Consider the following 24,752-nt stretch of genomic DNA (forward strand, 5'->3'; position numbering starts at 1 on the left):
TTAATTGGTGGCAGAAAAACAAATTAATTCCTAATTGCCATTTTTGTGGCAGAGCTGCAATGAGTTGGTTATAATTTCCTATTGTGCAAACACATGGATTAATTGGTGACAATTCTCCCCTCGTTGGAGAAGGGGAAAAAAAAAACGGTTTATCCTCCATCAGTACATTGGCGTTTAGCCATATTATTTGCTGTAATATAGATTATGCCTCTACTGGAGGATCAAATTGGAATTGTAACCAACTCTGTATAGCTTCATTTAAAAATAAAGACACTTTAAACAGGGTTCCATTGTCACCGGAAATGCATGGTTTTCAATCTGTATAAGAGCAAAGGCCCCCCCATTTTAAAACAGTGGATGTGCCCCTCTTATTAGCCTACTAGAAACCAGTTTGGATTTAGATATCGTTTTGGAATAATATATGCTTTAACAGAGAGGTTTGATGCCTTGATATTTAAGTTTTATCCCTCCAAACTAATTTATTCATGAAATATACTTTTTTTTATCCTGGAGTCAGTAGAGCAACGAATAGATATGTAAACTGTGGTATCACTAGAGAATTAAATCAGTGTAATTCCCCCATAGATAGAAAACTTTGTAAAATAGATAGGATGTCCATCAAAATCAACAGTTGCAAGAGCATTCAACTTTTCAGGAATGTGCACACCAAGCACATCACTGCACCATCTTTAAACTGGGAGACCATATAGCAATTAAAGTGTGACCTTTAGATGCCGAATCCTTACGAATGCAAAAGTAGGCTTTTTTGTTTGATCTTTAGTACTGTAATTTCTTGCTGCAACTTTTGTATTTGGGTTTTAAATCAAGAAAAACTTGAGAAATGATCGAGGTCCTAAATAACACCGTTCAGAGTTGAATATTGTGAGAGAGAACTTGAATAATCAGCATACACTGATACCTTTGTTTCTAATCCATTCATTTCTAATCCCTTAAATATTCAATTCTGAGCAATACATGTTAACAATATTTTTGCATTTTAACATTAAAGGGTGAGAGGCCTCCAATCTTTTAGAGAGACTGGGTCGTTATACTATCCCCCCGGCTCCTGCTTCAGTAGGAGAGTAGTCAACCCTTCTTTTTGTGTCAGACAGTTTACAATTTGTGAATAATTCAAACATGCTAGTAGTGGATCTTTCAATACTTTATAAAATGTTTGATATATTTCTATTGCAATGCCATCAAGTGGTTTTCCCAGTCGAAAAGGAGTAAATTGCCAACCGTAGTTTGTCCTTTGTAATTGTAAGTTTGTGTTGCAGCTAGTTTAACCCGATGTTAAACACCCTTCAAGTGAAGTTGGGGGAACTTAAGGATTTTTTAAAAAATAATGTTATTGTCCCCTGCTGTACTCCCGGTTTACCCACAACTGTGGAGCTACGCACAACTCCAACACCATAATCAAGTTTGCGGACGACACAATGGGGGTAGGCATGATCACCGGCAACGAGGAGTCAGCCTACAGGGAGGTGGTCAGTAACCTGGCAGTGTGGTGCCAGAGCAACAACCTCTCCCTCAACGTCAGCAAGACCGAGGAGCTGATCGTGAACTATAGGAAACAGGGTGGCGAGCCCACACCCATCCACATCAAAGGGGTGACGGTGGAGCAGGTAGACAGCTTCAAGTTCCTTGGTTCCCAAATCACTATAGACTTAAAATGGTCCAAACACACAATCGTGAAGAAAGGGCAACAGTGCCTCGTCCCACTCAGGAGGTTGAAAACGTTTGTGATGGTTCGACAGCTGTACCATTTAGAGCATATTGACTGGCTGCATCACTGCTTGGTATTGAAATAGCACCGTCCTCAAACTAAATTGCACGACAGAGGGTTGTGCAGACAGCCCAGTACATCACTGGGGCCCAGCTCCCTGACATCCAGGACCTCTATATCAGGTGGAGAGAAAATAAGGTCCAGAAAAATCAAAGACCCCAACCACCCAAGCCATATACTTGCTGCAAGAGGTACCGGTGCATCAAGTCTGACACCAAAATGTTATCCCAAAGCAATAAAACTGATAAATATCAAAATAGCTACATGGACAGAGTTTACCTTGTATGTCAATATTTGCACACTGACAGGGCCCCACAAACTCACACATACTGTTTCTCCAACACCCACACATATGTACATACATGTATACTGACTCAACACACCTAATGACATGCAAGCTGCTGCTACTCTGTTTATTTTATACCCTGTTGCCTAGTCCCTTTAAACCTATACATATCTACCTCTATCACTCCAGTATCACTGCACATATACAGTGCATTCGGAAAATATTAAGACCACTTGACTTTTTCCATATTTTGTTAGCGCCTTATTCTAAAATTGAATGAATATTTTTATCTACATATAATACCCATGACAAAGCAACATTTCTTGCAAATATATATTTTTTATTTAAAAAAATATCACATTTCAGACCCTTCACTCAGTACTTTGTTGAAGCACTTTTGGCAGTGAGTTTCTCCCATCCTTCTCTGCAAATCCTCTCAAGCCCTGTCAGGTTGGATGGGGAGCGTCGCTGCACAGCTATTTCCAGAGATGTTCGTTCGGGTTCAAGTCTGGGCCACTCAAGGACATTCAGAGACTTGTCCCAAAGCCACTCCTGTGTTGTCTTGGCTGTGTGCTTAGAGTAATTGTCCTGTTGGAAGGTGAACCTTTGCCCCATTCTGAGGTCATGAGCACTCTGGAACAGGTTTTCATTTAGGATCTCTGAAATTTGCTCCGTTCATCTTTGCCTCAATTCCAGTCCCTGAAAAAAATCCCTACAGCATGATGCTACCGTAGGGATGGTGTTAGGTTTCTTCCAGATCTGGCGCTTGGCATTCAGGCCAAAGAGTTCAATCTTCGTTTTATCAATCTTGTTTCTCATGGTTTGAGAATATTTAGGTGCCTTTTGGCAAACTCCAAGCTGGCTGTCATGTGCCTTTTACTGAGGAGTGGCTTCCGTCTGGCCCCTTTACCATAAAAGGACAGATTGGTGGAGTGCTGCAGAGTGCTGCAGAGATGGGAGAACCTTCCAGAAGGACAACCATCTCCACAGAGGAACCAACAGGTTCTTGGTCACCTCCCTGACCAAAGGGCCTTCTCCCCTGATTGCTCAGTTTTGTCACGCAGATGAGCAGGGACCCTGGGCATCTTTCTTTTGGTGTTTTTCAGTGTCAGTAGAAAGGCCTCTTTAGTGTACTAAGTTTTCATAACCATGACCTTTATTACCTACCGTCTGTAAGCTGTTCATGTCTTAAAGACCGTTCCATTGTTCATGGTTCACAAGCAGTGGAAACAGTGTTTAAACCTTTTACAATGAAGATCTGTGAAGTTATTTGGATTTTTACAAATTAACTTTGAAAGACAGGGTCCTGAAAAAAAGCCTTTTTTTTTTGGTCAGTTTATTTAATGAAGCTGCCAGTTGAGGACTTGTGAGGCATCCGTTTCTCAAACTAGACACTAATTTACTTGTCATTTTGCTCAGCTGTGCACCGGGGCGTCCCACTCCTCTTTCTATTCTGGTTAGAGCCCGTTTGTGCCGTTCTGTGGACTATATCTATGGACTGTTTCCAGCAACAATAGTAATTTACAACATTAACAATGTCTACATTGTATTTCTAATCAATGATGTTATTTTTCTTTAAATGGACAACATTTTTTGCTTTTCTTTCATAAACAAAAAATGACTTTTCTAAGTGATCCCAAACTTTGAACGGTAGTGTAGTAAAAAAACAGAACAAGTTTTTTTTTTATGTAGTAAAAATATTGAAATACATTAAGCTGTCATTCATGTTGATTTACATTGTTAACTTTAAATCTGACAAAAAAGTTATACATTTTTTTTTAAATTGGCTGGTCAGAAAGTCACCATTATTGTATAATGATCAATATACCGGGATAGTTAGTCATACCAGCGGTATGATTTTCAAAACAGCTTTGCGGGGACTGCATACTATGCCACTGCTTATAACTATAATGGATACTTCAGGATTTTGGCAATGTGGTCCTTTATCTACTTATCCAGAGTCAGATGAAGTTGTGAATACCATTTTTATGTCTCTGCGTGCAGTTTGAAGGAAGTTGCTAACTAGCATTAGCACAATGACAAAAGGTCTCTGGGTAGCTAGTTAGCATTGGCTTACAGAACTACCTCTAACTTCCTGCATATTGGGTACAGACACATAGAAATGGTATCCACAAGTTAACCTGACTCTGGAGAAAATCCAAAAGAATCCCTTTAACTATATAAGATGTGCCAAATAAATTATATCCAGCCCAGGGCCACAGCTATGCATTTGGTTTGCTAACCTGCTAGCTAAATGGCAAGATCAAGATTATTGGTCACAGCAAAGATAATCAAGTCCCTCCTGGATCAAGATTAATGTTGCCTAAATAGTTTTGTGGATACAAAAAAAAAGAAATTGCGCCCATTGTGTGCACTTCCAGTAATACTGTATACCCTGGTATGAAACAAAAACGGTATGCAAATCTGGATACTGCCCAACTTTGAACCTGTTTGGATAGCATAAAATGCATCCTTGCTTCTTCCCACCCTTGAAGAAATCCCTGATACAACATGATTTGATAGTTGTGAGAATGGTGACAGCAACACAGTGGAAGCCTATCATGTCATGTCTGATCAGTGATTAAGCTACCTCAAAGTACGACGGAAGGATGCATTTTCAAATATATTCAAATGAGGCCACTGTTTTGGCTGAAATAGTCATTGCTTCAACATTTTACCTACAGGTGGTGGTGCAGAAAGTTAATTATAGCACATGGGACCATCACGCGCTGAATGCAGGCATTCTTTATTTATTCACCCAGTGACCAATACAACATTTCTCAGAACAGGTTGGCATGAGAGAGGGGTGTGTCAGTGCCAATCTGCCAGCTGCGAGAACTCGACTGGACTCCTAGCCAAGTTTAGGGTCATAGCAACTATAAGCCATGCATATTGTATTGTTGTGCTATTTGTGATGCTGTGGCATTCAGTGTTGTCTATAAGTAACTAAGTTATTACTTTGTCATTTTATGAACTTTTTCTGACTGATCTAAGACACTGAATGCACATATGCACTAACTGAATTCAATCTGTGCTGTCAGATGAGAATGAGCATTTAGACTAAAAAGACACTAATCTCGCTAACATTCAATTAGGCTACCAAATAAAAACCGCTCTAAAGCCATCTAACGTGATCAAACTAACACATTACACAATTAGAGAATAGATGCACCATATTAGAGAGAACGCAACAACCAGAGAAAATGCACCATAGGCCTGCACACATTCATGCATATCCACGCTGTGCTATTGTTCATAATGAATCATCCTTTTGTCAGGGAACTCTTTCTTCTGAAACGTACCAAGACATCCCCTTAACGTGTCTAAGTCTGATAGATACAGAAGAACGTTAACCCAAGTCCTCAAGCTTGACAAAATCTGTCTACAAGCAATTTCTATAACAAGCATATTCTCAGAATATCTATTGGAGCTTGTGTGTGTCTTCTAATCCTTCTTTGTCCTGCAAAACAGCACTTAAATTCAGTGTCCTAAAATAAATCCACTTGTTTTCCCCCTAATGTAACTGTGGCCTGGGCATGTCTTCTCCTATGCAGTGAGCAACACGCCATGCATAGGCCTAGCTGTTCCAGGTGTAGAGTACATGTCAAAACAAAGCACTTCAGAAACACAGTGATCAATCATTCCTACAAAGAAAAATAAAAGTTGTGTGTGTGTGGTAATGGCAATCCGATAAGTGCAAAGAGGTAGCTAGCCAAAGGAACACAGCCTAGTCGTTGTGGGGGAAGGTGCGTTCCTCATGGTCCATCTGGCACGTTTCTACCCAGCCTGTTTAACCTGCATAACATCAACCCTAGCAAGCTAAACTGGGGAATGCTGCTCATGTTGCCTTGCCTAGTGCTGCAAGTTGTTTTCTTTGTGTGCTGCAATCCTGAGTTCGTAAAAATAACAGTTTATGCGACCTCCGCCAAGGGAGATGTCAGCAACCCCATCATTGTATGGACAATTTGACAGAGGTCACATAGAATTAAGTTACTAAAAAATATGGATTGCTATCCTCGCAAAGCCACCTGATCCCACAAGCTAACATATTAAACGCTGCACTGTTTTCAGAAGCTAGCGGGTTGCAGCACACAAAGAAAATAATGCAACTACACAGGACAAACAGTGATACAAGTTATGCATGAAAGAATGGACATTTTTACAAGTATCGATGAAGTCGGAGGTAGGCTACACTTTGCCAAAACTCATTGCCTCGCACCATCGAGTATCTTGGAGTTCAGAATTCTTGGCCGGCTACCCCATACCACGTGACTCAAGTGTAAACATGAAGCACAAGCCAGGGCATGGGAGGCACGGACGTCAATACAGAATATTGGGCCTATGAATCCCTTGTCAAACACAGTCTGACAAACGTTTGATCCCCTGAATCATACAGATACAGCCCCGAATTGGATTATTTTAGCCTATATTTAAATACAGGTTTCCTATTCTATTCTATCCTAGCCCTTGATCATGACGCTCAGTTCCATTACACATAAGAGTCATTGGAGGAAGGCGTCATCTGTACTGGGGAGTGCTGTTAAAAACACTTGACGCTCGGTCTGAACATTAACACTCATTGCTTGCAGTACGGTTTTGGAAGCATAAGGACATTATTTTTCATATCAGCAAGAAATACATTTTCAAAAAACAAAACCAATTTAAATTAGTGCACACCTTTTACAGCTACAGTTCCCACAAACCCATATTTCCATGTTACACTGCTTGTTTACAGAAAACAGACAGTGGACTACCTGTGCTAATGATCTATCTTCAAAACCCTGTAAGTAAACGGAAGACTGCAAATATGTTAACACAATGCACAATAGATGCGTATTTTGCATTTGTGAAATCCTTTATACGATATGAAAGTAGAGGGGTTGTTTCTAGAAGCGTATAGGAATTGAGAATCGATTCACATTTAAATAGATTTGGCTCTTTTGGCTTTGAGACACTTTGCCTTTAAACAGAGGATGTAAGGTCCTTAGACTATAAGGAGTTAGGCTCCTTTAGTCCATTACCGGGCAAATTTTATCCCAACATCACAATGGACTAAATACTTAACACCAACTGCAAAATCATGTTTTTATTTACCAATCAATATAGGCCTGTCTTTATTGGGCGATCCGGTGATTCTAAAGAGTGTGTTTGAGGAATCTTTCCAAATACCCTTAGCACAGCATTTTATCAAAATCAAATCAAATGTATTTATATAGCCCTTCGTACATCAGCTGATATCTCAAAGTGCTGTACAGAAACCCAGCCTAAAACCTCAAACAGCAAACAATGCAATGCAGGTGTAGAAGCACGGTGGTTAGGAAAAACTCCCTAGAAAGGCCAAAACCTAGGAAGAAACCTAGAGAGGAACCAGGCTATGAGGGGTGGCCAGTCCTCTTCTGGCTGTGCCGGGTGGAGATCACTAGGCCTACCACACAGAGGACCATGTGGTAAAGTTCTGAGTTCTCCAAATGTTGACCATTGTTTTATGGCTTAAGCTTACCAGTAGCTGGTGCAACAATGTGGCAGTTGTACTTGACCCATTTATAAAGGTTGCTGAATATGGGACCATAACTCCACATTCTAGCAAAATAAAGAATAGGTCTTCATTGAGGCACAATTGGCATTAATCATAACTTGAGTGTACCTGTAAAGCCAGCTTGATGGCAACATGTTTGGATGTACTGTAGTTCTGACAGTGACATATGTGCCTAAATGATATAAGAACATAGCCCCGGGAATACATTCAGGGGTGATTTATCAGGGGGTTGTGCAGCACCCCTACTTCCCGCCGCTATGTATAACAGCCTACCTGGTTGGGGTCGTATGCCCTGAAGACATGGCATGCCATCTCAGACTCCGGGTTGTCGGGCTGGCTCCGGATAAGGTAGGCGAAATAAGTGAGGTCATTACTGTTGTGGATAAAACGTGAGATGAACTGCGCTTTATGCTCGAAGATGAAGACGGACGAGTTTGCGACATTGTTGGCGGGCACACATCGAATAAACGGCGGGGTGAGCACCAGTTGAACTTCTCTGGCCTGGACGGAACAAGTATCGCGTCCCGATTCGTTCTTCTCACTTTTCTTCCGGATCTCCGCCACCAACCACGGCAACATGGGCAGGGTAGTACGCTTGTCCAAGGAGGACCAGCCGATGTACCAGAGAGCAAACTTTTGAATATCTGGCTTCGAGAGATTACTCTCTTTATTCCCTTTGTCATCCCGACCCTCCATCTCCGTTTAATTATAGGACAATGGAGAGAATAAACTATTCAAACGCCTAATTGCTGATTTCAATTCTAGCAATTGATGCAGCCCTTAATCGATGAATAACATCGATAATCGATCAATTTTGTTTTGTGCCCAATTCAGCTGATTGGCTAGATACACGCTTGAATATATGTAAACAGTTAATAATCCATCGTTCACGATGAAGTCCTGTTGAGAGGTAAGAAAGTTAGCGCAGAAAAGTAACATAAGCACGCGTTCCTCGTGTTGCTCGAAACTGCAGCACTCGCTACCCAGATCAGATCCTCACAAGGTGGTTACTATCGTAACCTAGAAGTGACAGCTCCGTTCGTGGTTTACCGGTGTTGCCAGTTCACATTTGTACGAGGACGACCGAGCAGTTCCCAAACCGTGTTGAAGTTTGTGAAGTGTGCTAGAACGTTGCGTCTGGAGCACGGTGTGTAAACTGTGAAAGGCCAGAAGAAAACACCTTTTAAAATGCTGGGTAATTCTCCAAAACCGCAGTTCCAACGAGAGCAGTTAGTTCCCTTTGCAAAGACAAGTGTGTCATTTATCACTGGGAAAAAACTATATTAGGCTGCTTATATAGCGTTCTCTTCGGTGCCATGAGTTTAAGATACGGCTGCTGTAATGCAGGCAAGAATAACTAAGTACTTCCGGGTCACGGATTTTTTGGAATCCTTCAGAATAAGATTCCCGTCATGTATACTTTGTAAATTAATAAATACGGCGAAAAATAAATATATGTTGTATACTTGTTATCATACAAAGAATAATTAAAAGTATTTATATGAGATATGTGATTTTTTTTGTTAATGTTCCCAAGCCTAAATGTGGAGTCTCCTGAGGGTCAGACGGCTCATAATAATGGCTGGAACAGAGCAACTGGAATGGCATCAAACACACGGAAACCATGTGTTTGGTGAAGGGTTTGATACCATACCATACCATTCCACTCGAGTCATTCCCACGAGCCCGTCCTCCCCAATTAAGGTGCCACCAACCTCCTGTGGTTCAAATTATTGTTGTTGTTGATTGGCCCCTCTGTAAGGGCCGCAAAATGAACAGTGAGGCTCCTCTGGGCTAAGCTGTAGATTTGGAAAGTAGAAGTGCTCCCGAGTAGAAAGGACCCCCCCCCCCCCCTTTTACCGTGACAAAACATTCAGGCAATATGTATGGTGTAATATGCATGTCCACTATGAAAAATGTATATTGTGCAATAAGAATGGGCTAAATAACAATGGGATTTAAATGTGTTATCTAAAGTTTATTATTATAAGTATAATATTAATATTATAACATTTTTATTATACACAGTGGCTGATAGCCTGAATTTAAAATTGATTAAATTTCAGGAGTAAAACATGTGCTTAACAAGTCACATAACTTGCATGGACTCACTCTGTGTGCAATAATATTGACGTTTGAATGACTACCTCATCTCTGTACCCCACACCTGTAAGGTCCCTCAGAAGAGCAGTGAATTTCAAACACAGATTCAACCACAAAGACCAGGTTGGTTTTCCAGTGCCTTGCAAAGAAGGGCACCTATTGGCAGACGGCATCCCTAGCCGTGTCCTCGGAGCATGCGCAGACCAGCTGGCTAGAGTGTTTATGGACATATTCAATCAATCCCTATCCCAGTCTGCTGTCCTCGCATGCTTCAAGAGGGCCACCATTGTTCCTGTTCCCAAGAAAGCTAAGGTAACTGAACTAAATTACTATTTATCCCCGTAGCACTCAATTCCATCATCATGAAGTGCTTTGAGAGGCTAGTCAAGGATCATATCACCTCCACCCTACCGGTCACCCTAGACCCACTTCAATTTGCTTACCGCCCCAATAGGTCCACAGACGATGCAATCACCATCACACTGCCCTATCCCATCTGGACAAGAGGAATACCTACAGTATGTAAGAAAGCTGTTCATTGACTACAGCTCAGAATTCCGGACCCGTGCAACTGGGTCCTGGACTTCCTGACGGGCCACCCCCCAGGTGGTGAATGTAGGAAACAACTTCTCCACTCCGCTGATCCTCAACACTGGGGCCCCACAAGGGTGCGTTCTCAGCCCTCTCCTGTACTCCCTATTCAGCCACGACTGCGTGGCCATGCACGCCTCCAACTCAATCATCAAAGTTAGCAGACTACACGACAGTGGCAGGCTTGATTACCAAAAATTACGAGACAGTCTACAGGGAGGTGAGGGCCCTCGGAGTGTGGTATCAGGAAATTAACCTCTCACTCAATGTCAGCAAAACAAAAGAGATGATCGTGGACTTCAGGGAGCACCCCCCTCCCTATCCACATCGATGGGACAGCAGTGGAGAAGGTGGAAAGTTAAGTTCATATCATGACAAACTGAAATAGTCCACGCACACAGACAGTGTGGTGAAGAAGGCGCAAACAGCGCCTCTTCAACCTCTGAAGGTTGAAAAATTGTGGCCTGTCCCTGAAAACCCTCAACTTTTACAGGTGCACAATTGAGAGCATCCGCAAGGCTCTCTGGAGGGTGGTGTGGTCTGCACAAAGCATCACTGGTGGAAAAATACCTGCCCTCCAGGACACCTACAGCACCCGATATCACAGGAAGGCAAAAAATATAATCAAGGACAATAACCACCTGAGCCTCTGCCTGTTCACCCCGCTTCCATCCAGAAGGCGAGGTCAATATAGGTGCATCAAAGCTGGGACAGAGAGATTCAAAAACAGCTTCTATCTCAAGGCCATCAGATTGTTCAACAGTCATCACTAGCACAGAGAGGCGGCTGCCTACATAGACTTGATATCATTGGCCACTTTAATAAATGGAACACTAGTCACTTTAATAATGCCACTTTAAGGGCTCTGTTCTAGGCCCTCTCCTATTCTCGCTATACACCAAGTCACTTGGCTCTGTCATAACCTCACATGGTCTCTCTTATCATTGCTATGCAGACGGCACACTATTAATCTTCTCCTTTCCCCCTTCTGATGACCAGGTGGCGAATCGCATCTCTGCATGTCTGGCAGACATATCAGTGTGGATGACGGATCACCACCTCAAGCTGAACCTCGGCAAGACGGAGCTGCTCTTCCTCCCGGGGAAGGACTGCCCGTTCCATGATCTCGCCATCACGGTTGACAACTCCATTGTGTCCTCCTCCCAGAGCGCTAAGAACCTTGGCGTGATCCTGGACAACACCCTGTCGTTCTCAACTAACATCAAGGCGGTGGCCTGTTCCTGTAGGTTCATGCTCTACAACATCCGCAGAGAATACGACCCTGCCTCACACAGGAAGCGGCGCAGGTCCTAATCCAGGCACTTGTCCAGGCTGTCATCTCCCGTCTGGATTACTGCAACTCGCTGTTGGCTGGGCTCCCTGCCTGTGCCATTAAACCCCTACAACTCATCCAGAACGCCGCAGCCCGTCTGGTGTTCAACCTTCCCAAGTTCTCTCTAGGTGAGCGCTCCTTGTTGAAGGCAGACATCCCGCTCCTCCGCTCTCTCCACTGGCTTCCAGTTGAAGCTCGCATCCGCTACAAGACCATGGTGCTTGCCTGATTGTCAAGCGGAGCTGTGAGGGCATCTCCTGGCTTCCACACAAGAACGGCACCTCAGTACCTCCAGGCTCTGATCAGGCCCTACACCCAAACAAGGGCACTGCGTTCATCCACCTCTGGCCTGCTTCACAAATGGTGAATGAGAGACTGACAAAGCCTCCCTACCACTGAGGAAGTACAGTTCCCAACTCAGCCCAGTCAAAACTGTTCGCTGCTCTGGCCCCCCAATGGTGGAACAAACTCCCTCACGACGCCAGGACAGCGGAGTCAATCACCACCTTCCGGAGACACCTGAAACCCCACCTCTTTAAGCAATACCTAGGATAGGATAAGTAATCCTTCTCACCCCCTTTTAAAACTATTGATTTAGATGCACTATTGTAAAGTGACTGTTCCACTGGATGTCATAAGGTGAATGCACCAATTTGTAAGTCGCTCTGGATAAGAGTGTCTGCCAAATGACTTAAATGTAAATGTAAATGAATGTTTACATATCTCGCATTACTCATCTCATATGTATATAATGTATACTGTATCCTTCACTATTTATTATTTATTATCTATTGCATCTTAGCCGCTCTGTCACTGCTCATCCATATATTTTATACTTATATATTCTTATCCCATTCTTTTACTAGATTGTGTGTATTAGGTTTTGTGAAATTTGTTAGATATTAGGCTTTGTTGTGAAATTGTTAGATACTACTGCACTGTCAGTTTTAGAAGCTTAAGCATTTTGCTACATTCACAATAACATCTGCATGTGACCAATAAAATTTGATTTAATTTAAATTGATTTGACTGGAGTTTCTGTCAAGATGACATTGAATGCTCCTGACTGGCTTAGTTACAGTTTTGACCTTCTTCAGGATCGTATGATCTCATTTTAGAAGTGATGTGCTCTACCCTGACAGTTGTTTTAAACTCTACAGGATCTGTGCCCCCCCACCCCACATGATGGTTGAGCTAACATAGGCTAATGTGATTAGAATGAGGTTGTAAGTAACAAGAAAAATTCCCAGGACATAGACATATCTGATATGGGCAGAAAGCTTAAAACTGCACTATTCCATTTACAGTAGCTATTACAGTGAAAGAATGCCATGCTATTGTTTGAGGAGCGTGCACAGTTTTGAACATGAAAAGCTCTTAATAAACCAATTCGGCACATTTGGGCAGTCTTGATACAAAATTCTGAACAGAAATGCAATGGTTCACTGGATCAGTCTAAAACTTTGCACACACTGCTGCCATCTAGTGGAAAAAACTAACTTGCGCCTGGGCTGGAATAATACATTCTCTTGCATTTCAAAGATGGAACAAAAAAGTTTTTTTTCTTTGTATTATCTTTTACCAGATCTAATGTGTAATATTCTTCTACATTAATTTCACATTTCCACAAACTTCAAAATGTTTCCTTTCAAATAGTATCAAGAATATGCATATCCTTGCTTCAATGCCTGAGCTCCAGGCAGTTAGATTTGGGTATGCCATTTTAGGTGATAATTGGAGAAAAAAAAGGTTGGATCCAAAAGGGGTTTAAAAATCGGCTTGACAACCTATGGCAAGACATGAAAATGGCTGTCTAGCAATGATCGACAACCAACTTGACCATAGCTTGACATTTTTTTAGAAATAATAGCATGCTAATATTGTACAATCCAGGTGTGCAAAGCTTTTAGAGACTTACCCAGAAAGACTCACTGCTGTAATCTCAGCCAAAGGAGATTCTAATGTATTGACTCAGGGGGTTGAATACTTATCTAATCAAGATATATTAGTATATATTTGTTTTTCTATTTTATTTTATTTTACAAATGATTGAATAGTTCTTCCAATTTGACATTGGAGTAGTTTGTATAGATCATTGACAAAAAAATAAAATAATTAATACCACTTTGTAACACAACTAAATGTGTAAAAATATAAGGGTTGAGAATACAGTCCTTTCTGAAGGCACTATATATATTATTATAGGCCTAATATTATTAATAACAGTAGCATTATACATAATGTTGTTGCCATAATAACTATCTTGTAGTCATTACTATCTATTACTATCAAGTAATGATCTCTAGGGTGGCAGGTAGCCTAACAATTAAGCGGGTTGGGCCAGTAACCAAAAGGTAGTTTTTTCAAGCTGACTGTGTGAATATATATATATATATATATATATATATATATATATATATTAAATCGGTTGATGTGCCCTTGAGCAAGGCACTTTTTTGCTCCTGTATGTCGCTCTGAGTAAGAGTCTGCCAAATGACTAAACATGTAAATGTGAAATTACTTTTAATGCTGTTAACTATATGACCAATGCTTTACAATTATTTTAGCTACTAAGCCTATTCACTTTTTCATTTTTTGATATTGTCAAACAAAATTCTGTCTGCTAACATTTCCTAGTAAAATGTTAAAAGAATTTAGATTTTTTTTTTAAATATTCTTGCAAAATTGAAATATTCCTTTGCCAACTTTTATTTTGAAGGGAAATCACTGAGGTCACGGCCTTATTCTTGCTGGCTTCTCAGAGCTCCATGAGACCAAGGGGCCAGGGTTCTGGTCTAGAGCATGGTTTGGACTGCTGTTACAGTTTTGCTTTGGTACTGCAGTTTAACTGATGCCCGGCCCAGAAAGACAATTCCCAAACACAGCCACATAGAGAAGACCTATTTGAAAATTCCTAATAAGACACTTTAGTCATCGCCTTTGTTCACAAAACATCCACTGAATAATTCAAATAATTGTTGCCGAGGCAGATTTTGTTTTCATCACTCACAGCCAAAGATATTAAAATGGTATATTCATCCAATGTCTGCCATATTTTTGGATGACGTGATGATGTCGTCGCTGCTCCCTGTGAACACAGTGCTAATGTACATGTGATGTTGGTCCGTATGAACAGGATGCAACCCGGATACAGATGGTCCATGAATCGGCGTATGCAAACGTTAGTAGATTACCTTGAAAACAACGGGCAGAAATATTGGACGTAGTCGCCAGATCTTATTTTCCCTCAGGAGACTAGTCCTTCTTCGTGTGTTTTAGTGTCGACTACACCGGAAACAGTATTGCCGGCACCTACTGGATGCGAGATGTAAAAAAAGGTGAAATCCAAAATGGAAAAGGGAAATAAACGACAACTTTTAAACCACTCAAACAACAAACAACTAAATTCAAAGTAAAAATATCTACTCCCAGCCATACTCAGATCCAGAGACCTGAGAGGACGGAACTGCTTCTCCAGTCATTACACCATGCAGCTCCTTACCCGTTACATCCTTCATTCCTGATAAGTGTTCAGCTACAGATACGATGACGGAACTGCTAGTCCAGTCATTACACCATGCAGCTCCTTACACATTACATCCTTCATTCCTGATAAGTGTTCAGCTACAGATACGATGACTGCAGCTTCCTTACCCATTACATCCTTCATTCCTGATAAGTGTTCAGCTACAGATATGATGACCTGAGAGGACTGAACTGCTTCTCCAGTCAGTACACCATGCAGCTCCTTACCCGTTACATCCTTCATTCCTGATAAGTGTTCAGCTACAGATATGATGACCTGAGAGGACTGAACTGCTTCTCCAGTCATTACACCATGCAGCTCCTTACCCATTACATCCTTCATTCCAGATAAGTGTTCAGCTACAGATACGATGACCTGAGAGGACTGAACTGCTTCTCCAGTCATTACACCATGCAGCTCCTTACCCATTATTCATCCTTCATTCCTGATAAGTGTTCAGCTGTTCAGCTAGATACGATGACTGAACTGCTTCTCCAGTCAGTACACCATGCAGCTCCTTACCCGTTACATCCTTCATTCCTGATAAGTGTTCAGCTACAACTGATATGATGACATCCTTCATTCCTGAACTGCTTCTCCAGTCATTACACCATGCAGCTCCTTACCCGTTACATCCTTCATTCCTGATAAGTGTTCAGCTACAGATACGATGACTGAACTGCTTCTCCAGTCAGTACACCATGCAGCTCCTTACCCATTACATCCTTCATTCCTGATAAGTGTTCAGCTACAGATACGATGACTGAACTGCTTCTCCAGTCAGTACACCATGCAGCTCCTTACCCATTACATCCTTCATTCCTGATAAGTGTTCAGCTACAGATACGATGACTGAACTGCTTCTCCAGTCATTACACCATGCAGCTCCTTACCCGTTACATCCTTCATTCCTGATAAGTGTTCAGCTACAGATACGATGACCCATTACATCCTTCATTCCTGATAACTGTTCAGCTACAGATACGATGATACTGATCTTTCGATGAAATCAAGTTCTTATTCACTCCTGCAGTGCAGTTTATCACTAAAATCCTGTTTCTAAAACTGAATAAAAATAAGAAACTATAGAAAAAAAAAGAAAAATTATGTAAAGAATGATAGTAAAAATCTTTGGAGCACTTTAAATTAAATTCTGGCCAAAAAGGAAAACTCAGCTCCATAATTAATTGAATCAGATGGCTCATTCATCACAAAACCCACTGATATTGCCAACTACTTTAATACTTTTTTCATTGGCAAGATTAGCAAATGTAGGCATGGCATGCCAGCAACAGACAGACACTGCACATCCAAGTATAACTGATCAAGTTATGAAAGACAAGCACTGTCATTTTTAATTCCGTAAAGTGAGTGTGGAAGTGAGGAAAACATTATTGTTGTCAACAATGACAAGCCACCGGGTCTGACAACTTGGATGGAAAATTACTGAGGATAATAGTTGACGATATTGCCACTCCTATTTGCCATTTCTTCAATTTAATCCTAACTTAAAGTGTGTAACGTCATGCCTGGAGGGGAGCAAAAGTCATTCCGCTACCCAAGAATAGAAAAGCCCCCTTTACTGTCTGAAATAGCCGAGCCAACAGCTTGTTACCAAGCCTTAGTAAACTTTTGGAAAAATGGTGTTTGACCAGATGCAATGCTATTTTTCTGTAAACCAACAAAAAAAACTCTACATGTTTCTAGGCAAGGACATTCAACAAGCATGGCACTTACACAAATCACTGATTATTGGCTGAAAGAAATTGATAAAAGATTGTGGGAGCTGTTTTGTTAGACAGCAATGCAGCTTTTGACATTATCGATCAGAGCCTGCTGATGGAAAAACATATATGAGTTGTGATTGTACACCCTGTGCTATATTGTGGACAAAGAAGGGTGTTCTTTAATGGAGCATAATTCGGGTAGAATCAGGAATTTTCCAGAGCATCTCTCTAGGCCCCTTACCTTTTTCAATCTTTCCTGGGCAATGCCAGTGTGTCTATGTATGAGGATGACTCAACACTATACACGTCAGCTAGTACAGCAAGTGAAAACTGCAAAGCTTAACAGACTTCCAGCGCCGACAGAGATGGCCAACTCGCTTTGCATTCTTCGGAAACTATGCAGTATTTTTTTTATTTTTATGTATTACTTCTTACACTGTTACCCCAGGAAATCTTAAGTCTTATGACATACAGCCGGGAGGAACTATTGGATATCAGAGCAACGTCACCTTCTCAACATCATGACCAGGAATACAACTTTCCCGAAGCGGATCCTCTGTTTAGCCCACCACCCAGGACAATTGATCGGATCCCAGCAGGCGACCCAAAACAACGGCACCGCAGAAAGTGCAGACGGAGCGGTCTTCTGGTCAGGCTCCGTAGACGGTCACATTGCTCACCGCTCCCGAGTATACTACTAGCCAATGTCCAGTCTCTTGACAACAAGGTAGGCGAAATCAGAGCAAGAGTTGCCTTCCAGAGAGACGTCAGAGATTGTAACATTCTCTGTTTCATGGAAATATGGCTCACTCAGGATACGTTATCAAAAGTCGGTACAGCCACTCGGTTTCTTCACGCTTCGCGCCGACAGAAACAAACATTGCTCTGGTAAGAAGAAGGGCGGTTGTGTATGCCTTATGATTAATGAGTCGACCACAAATGCCGACCACATTATCTACCAAGAGAATTCTATTCGATTATAATCACAGTCGTGGATATCCCCCCTCCCCCAAGCAGACACCTCGATGGCCCTGAAAGAACTTCATTGGACTCTATGTAAACTGGAAACCACATATCCTGAGGCTGCATTTAATGTAGCTGGGGATTTTAACAAGGCTAATCTGAAAACAAGGCTCCCTACATTTTATCAGCATATCGAATGCGCAACCTGGGCTGGCAAAATTCTGGATCATTGTAACTCTAACTTCCGCGACACATACAAAACCCTCGCTCGCCTTCCTTTAGGTAAATCTGACCATGACTCCATTTCTTGCTCCCAGTCTATAGACATAAACTAAAACAGGAAACACCGTGCTCAGGTCTGTTCAACGTTGGTCTGACCAATCTGGTTCCACGCTTCAAGATTGCTTCGATCACGTGGACTGGGATATGTTCCAGATAGCGTTGAACAACAACATTGATGTATACGCTGATTCGGTGAGCGAGTTTATTTGCAAGTGCATTGGTGTTGTTGTACCCACAGCGACTATTAAAACCTTCCCCAACCAGAAATCGTGGATTGATGGCCGCGTTCTCGCAAAACTGAAAACGTGAACCACTGCTTTTAATCAGGGCAAGGCGATCAGAAACATGACCAAATACAAACAGTGTAGCTATTCCCTCCACAAGGCAATCAAACAAGCTAAGCGTCAGAATAGAGACAAAGTAGAGTCGCGGCTCAACGGCTCAGACACGAGAGTTATGTGGCAGGGTCTAAAGTCAATCACAGACTACAAAAAGAAAACCAGCCCCGTTGCGGACCCCGATGTCTTGCTACCAGACAAACTAAACAACTTCTTTCCTCGCTTTGAGGACAATACAGTGCCACCGACACGGCCTGCTACCAAAACCTGCGGTGCTCCTTCACCGCAGCCAACATGAGTAAAACATTTAAACGTGTTAACCCTCGCAAGGCTGCCGGCCCATACTGCATCCCTAGCCGCGTCCTCAGAGCATGCGCAGAGCAGCTGGCTGGTGTGTTTACGGACATATTCAATCAATCCCTATCTCAGTCTGCTGTCCCCACATGCTTCAAGATGGCCACCATTGTTCCTGTTCCCAAGAAAGCTAAGGTAACTGAGCTAAACGACTATCGACCCATAGCACTCACTTCCGTCATCATGAAGTGCTTTGAGAGACTAGTCAAGGATCATATCACCTCCACCCTACCCGAGACCCTAGACCCACTCCAATTTGCTTACCGCCCCAAAAGGTCCACAGACAACGCAATCACACTGCCCTAAACCATCTGGACAAGAGGAATACCTATGTAAGAATGCTGTTCATCGACTACAGCTCAGCATTTAACACCATAGTGCCCTCCAAACTCGTCATTAAGCTCGAGACCCTGGGTCTCTACCCCGCCCTGTGCAATTGGGTCCTGGAATTCCTGACGGGCCGCCCCCAGGTGGTGAGGGTAGGAAACATCTCCACCCCGCTGATCCTCAACACTGGCATCACCGGGGGCAAACTACCTGCCCTCCAGGACACCTACACCACCCGATGTTACAGGAAGGCCAAAAAAATCATCAAGGACAACAACCACCCGAGCCACTGCCTGTTCACCCCGCTATCATCCAGAAGGCGAGGTCAGTACAGGTGCTTCAAAGCTGGGCCCGAGAGACTGAAAAACAGCTTCTATCTCAAGGCCATCATACTGTTAAACAGCCATCACTAACATTGAGTGGCTGCTGCCAACATGCTGACTCAAATCTCGAGCCACTTTAATAATAAAACATTGGATGTAATGAATATATCACTAGTCACTTTAAACAATGCCACTTTAAATACATTTACTCATCCCTACATTACTCATCTCATATGTATATACTGTATTTTATACGATCTACTGCATCTTGCCTATGCCGTTCAACCATCGCTCATCCATATATTTATATGTACTTATTCTTGTGTGTAAAAGGTAGTTGTTGTGAAATTGTTAGATTACTTGTTAGATATTACTGCATATTCGGAACTAAAAGCACAAGCATTTCGCTACACCCGCATTAACATCTGCTAACCATGTGTATGTGACCAATAACATTTGATTTGATTTGAAGCTTAACAAAGAGCTGTAGTTAGTTTCAGAACAGGTGGCAAGGAATACATTGGTCCCAAATATTTCAAAAACTAAAAGCATTGTTTTTGGGACAAATAATTCACTAAACCCTAAACCTCAACTAAATATTGTAATAAATGTGGAAATTGAGCAAGTTGAGGTGGCTAAACAGCTTGGAGTAGCCCTGTATTGTAAACTGTCATGGTCAAAACATGTTGATACAACAGTAGCTAAGATGGGCAGAAGTCTGTCCACAATACAGTGCTGATCTGACAGTAGTTGTGTTGTTTTGGTCAATAGTTGTGTGGTTGTGGTCAGTAGTTGTGTTCCATAGTGGTCAATAGTAGGTGTGTCGTTCAGCAGTTGTGGTCAGTCATTGTGTGGTTGTGGTCAGTAGTTGTGTGGTCAGTGGTTGTGTTGCTCAACCGGTTCACAAAATTGAATGACCGCAACAGCCCTATCTGAAGGGAATCCGTGATGTCCTCTGCCTCCCCTTGCTTGTGGAGCCCCACTTATGCAATGTCATGACATACTGACATACTGTACCTGGACCAGCTGTTGAGATGTACCTTTAGTGAATCAGGTGTTAAATGATAACATTAAAATGTCCAAAACATGAAGAACACTTTCCTAATATTGAGTATATTCAGAACACCCTCAATGTGTCAGGGCATGGACTCTACATATGGTGTCCAAAGCGTTCCACAGGGATGCTGGTCCATGTTGACTCCAGTGCTTCTCACAGTTGTGTGAAGTTGGCTGGATGTTCTTTGGGTGGTGGACCACTCTTAGTACACACGGGAAATGGCTGAGCGTGAAAAACCCAGCAGAGTTGCATTTCTTGACACACTCAAACCAGTGCGCCTGGCACCTACTACCATACCCCATTCAAAGGCACATCTTTGGTCTTCCCCATTTACCCTCTGAATGGCACACAAACCATTCATGTCTCAATTGTGTAAAGGCTTAAAAATCCTCCTTTAACCTGTCTCCATCCCTTCAACTACACTGATTGAAGTGGATTTAACAAGTGACATCAATAAGGGATCATACACTGCTCAAAAAAAATAAAGGGAACACTAAAATAACACATCCTAGATCTGAATGAATTAAATATTCTTATTAAATACTTTTTTCTTTACATAGTTGAATGTGCTGACAACAAAATAACACAAAAATGATCAATGGAAATCAAATTTAGCAACCCATGGAGGTCTGGATTTGGAGTCACACTCAAAATTAAAGTGGAAAACCACACTACAGGCTGATCTAACTTTGATGTAATGTCCTTAAAACAAGTCAAAATGAGGCTCAGTAGTGTGTGTAGCCTCCACGTGCCTGTATGACCTCCCTACAACGCCTGGGAATGTTCCTGATGAGGTGGCGACTCCTGGACAGTCTGTGATGCAATGTGGTGTTGATGGAGCGAGAGCGAGACATGATGTCCCAGATGTGCTCAATTGGATTCAGGTCTGGGGAACAGGCGGGCCAGTCCATAGCATCAATGCCTTCCTCTTGCAGGAACTGCTGACACACTCCAGCCACATGAGGTCTAGCATTGTCTTGCATTAGGAGGAACCCAGGGCCAACCGCACCAGCATATGGTCTCACAAGGGGTCTGAGGATCTCATCTCGGTACCTAATGGCAGTCAGGGTACCTCTGGCGAGCACATGGAGGGCTGTGCGGCCCCCCAAAGAAATGCCACCCCGCGCTTTTAACGGACCTCTGAGACTATAAATGCACAGTGCAGGTGCATTTATACGGAGACTTTATTACACACAGGTGGATTGTATTTATCATCATTAGTCATTTAGGTCAACATTGGATCATTCAGAGATCCTTACTGAACTTCTGGAGAGAGTTTGCTGCACTGAAAGTAAAGGGGCTGAATAATTTTGCACGCCCAATTTTTCAGTTTTTGATTTGTTAAAAAAGTTTGAAATATCCAATAAATGTCGTTCCACTTCATGATTGTGTCCCACTTGTTGTTGATTCTTCACAAAAAATACAGTTTTATATCTTTATGTTTGAAGCCTGAAATGTGGCAAAAGGTCGCAAAGTTCATGGGGGCCGAATACTTTCGCAAGGCACTGTATACCATTGTTACTCACTTTTTTTGTAAGGGGGCCATTTTGGGATGAGACAATCATTCAGGTCTGCACAGATATTTAATTTCTTGTGTTTTTCTTCCAATATTATCAATTGAGGGAAATTCAGAGCAATAGAGCAAATGCAATTGATTTGATGTACAGCACATCACAAATATATACATACAGACATCAAATAGTCTACATCACATGCATAAGACCCATATTAAAGTGTTACCTCAGTAGTTGAATGAGCGAAAATGTCCCTTCTGCTCCTTGCCTGAATTCATTCTAAATGTATAGTCTGTTGTTGCCATCCTTGTGAGGCAATCCAAGTGTGCATTGGTCAGTCTGTTTCTCTGTTGTTTCACAATGTTCATTGTTGAAAATGTTGCTTCACATTAATAAGTGCTGACAAAATAGTCACCTTTTGCGCACACTGCTTCAGAAGTGGATACTCTGTGTCTGACAAGGCTCCAGAATGGGTAACAATGTGCAATGTGTCAATCGCAGCTCTACTATCTCTCTATTCCAGCATGGACAGGACAGAGGGACAGAACAGGCAGTGGCTCGGGTGGTTGTTGTCCTTGATGATCTTTATGGCCTTCCTGTGACATCGGGTGGTGTAGGTGTCCTGGAGGGCAGGTAGTTTGCCCCCGGTGATTCGTTGTGCAGACCTCACTACCCTCTGGAGAGCCTTACGGTTGTGGGCGGAGCAGTTAGCGTACCAGGCGGAGATACAGCCCGCCAGGATGCTCTCGATTGTTCATCTGTAGAAGTTTGTGAGTGCTTTTGGTGACAAGCCAAATTTCTTCAGCCTCCTGAGGTTGAAGAGGCGCTGCTGCGCCTTCTTCACGATGCTGTCTGTGTGGGTGGACCAATTCAGTTTGTCTGTGATGTGTACACCGAGGAACTTAAAACTTACTACCCTCTCCACTACTGTTCCATCGATGTGGATAGGGGGGTGTTCCCTCTGCTGTTTCCTGAAGTCCATAATCATCTCCTTAGTTTTGTTGACGTTGAGTGAGAGGTTATTTTCCAGACACCACGCTCCGAGGGCCCTCACCTCCTCCCTGTAGGCCGTCTCGTCGTTGTTGGTAATCAGGCCTACCGCTGGTGTGTCGTCCGCAAACTTGATGATTGAGTTGGAGGCGTGCGTGGCCACGCAGTCGTGGGTGAACAGGGAGTACAGGAGAGGGCTGAGAAAGCACCCTTGTGGGGCCCCAGTGTTGAGGATCAGCGGGGTGGAGATGTTGTTGCCTACCCTCACCACCTGGGGGCGGCCCGTCAGGAAGTCCAGTACCCAGTTGCACAGGGCGGGGTCGAGACCCAGGGTCTCGAGCTTGAAGGGTACTATGGTGTTAAATGCCGAGCTGTAGTCGATGAACAGCATTCTCACATAGGTATTCCTCTTGTCCGGATGGGTTAGGGCAGTGTGCAGTGTGGTTGACATTGCATCGTCTGTGGACCTATTTGGGCGGTAAGCAGATTGGAGTGGGTCTAGGGTGGGGGTGATATGGTCCTTGACTAGTCTCTCAAAGCACTTCATGATGACGGAAGTGAGTGCTACGGGGCGGTAGTCATTTAGCTCAGTTACCTTAGCTTTCTTGGGAACAGGAACAATGGTGGCCCTCTTGAAGCATGAGGGAACAGCAGACTGGGATAGGGATTGATTGAATATGTCCGTAAACACACCAGCCAGCTGGTCTGCACATGCTCTGAGGGCGCGGATGGGGATGCAGTCTGGGCCTGCAGCCTTGCGAGGGTTAACACGTTTAAATGTTTTCCTCACGTCGGCTGCAGTGAAGGAGAGTCCGCATGTTTTGGTTGCGGGCCGTGTCAGTGGCACTGTATTGTCCTCAAAGCGGGCAAAAAAGTTATTTAGTCTGCCTGGGAGCAAGACATCCTGGTCCGTGACGGAGCTGGTTTTCTTTTTGTAATCCGTGATTGACTGTAGACCCTGCCAGATACCTCTTGTGTCTGAGCCGTTGAATTGAGATTCTACTTTGTCTCTATACTGACGCTTAGCTTGTTTGATTGCCTTGCTGAGGGAATAGCTACACTGTTTGTATTCGGTCATGTTTCTGGTCACCTTGCCCTGATTAAAAGCAGTGGTTCGCGCTTTCAGTTTCACGAGAATGCTGCCATCAATCCACGGTTTCTGGTTTGGGAATGTTTTAATCGTTGCTATGGGAACGACATATTCAACGCAAGTTCTAATGAACTCGCACAACGAATCAGCGTATTCGTCAATGTTGTTGTTTGACGCAATACGAAACATATCCCAGTCCACGTGATGAAAGCAGTCTTGGAGTGTGGAATCAGATTGGTCGGACCAGCGTTGAACAGACCTCAGCGCGGGAGCTTCTTGTTTTAGTTTCTGTCTGTACGCAGGGAGCAACAAGATGGAGTCGTGGTCAGCTTTTCCAATTCGCAGAATTGCCTGTGATTAAGTGATGTGATTAAGTGCATTAAGTGCACTCGCAATAATAAATGTTCACCACGTGCAAAATTTGCTGCATCACATTCTGTTTGTCAGTCTTTGAAGCTCAAAAATAGCCTGGTCAGCTGCAACAGCAGCAACAGCATACACAGACGTCATCTGCATACAGGTGAACTTGAACTTGTCACTTGTGTTTAATGAAAGACGCTGAGCATCTAAAAAGAGCTTTCCCATTTCTCATCCTCAAAAATAAGACCAAGGTCATCATGTCACTT

General features: G+C 42.8%; 1 protein-coding gene across 1 annotated transcript in view; it reads right to left on the reverse strand.

The window, feature by feature from the left end:
- The window catches only part of tbc1d4 (TBC1 domain family, member 4), a 139,054-nt gene extending 130,084 nt beyond the window's left edge, over window positions 1-8,970 (reverse strand). Inside the window, exon 1 of the mRNA XM_035773109.2 lies at window positions 7,882-8,970. Within this exon, the coding sequence (XP_035629002.1) occupies window positions 7,882-8,304 (423 nt within the window). The 5' untranslated portion in view covers window positions 8,305-8,970. The remainder of the gene's footprint in view (window positions 1-7,881) is intronic.
- Between the last annotated feature and the right edge of the window lie 15,782 nt (window positions 8,971-24,752).

This window comes from Oncorhynchus keta, chromosome 7 (assembly GCF_023373465.1).
Source record: "Oncorhynchus keta strain PuntledgeMale-10-30-2019 chromosome 7, Oket_V2, whole genome shotgun sequence".
NCBI classification, from domain to species: domain Eukaryota; kingdom Metazoa; phylum Chordata; class Actinopteri; order Salmoniformes; family Salmonidae; genus Oncorhynchus; species Oncorhynchus keta.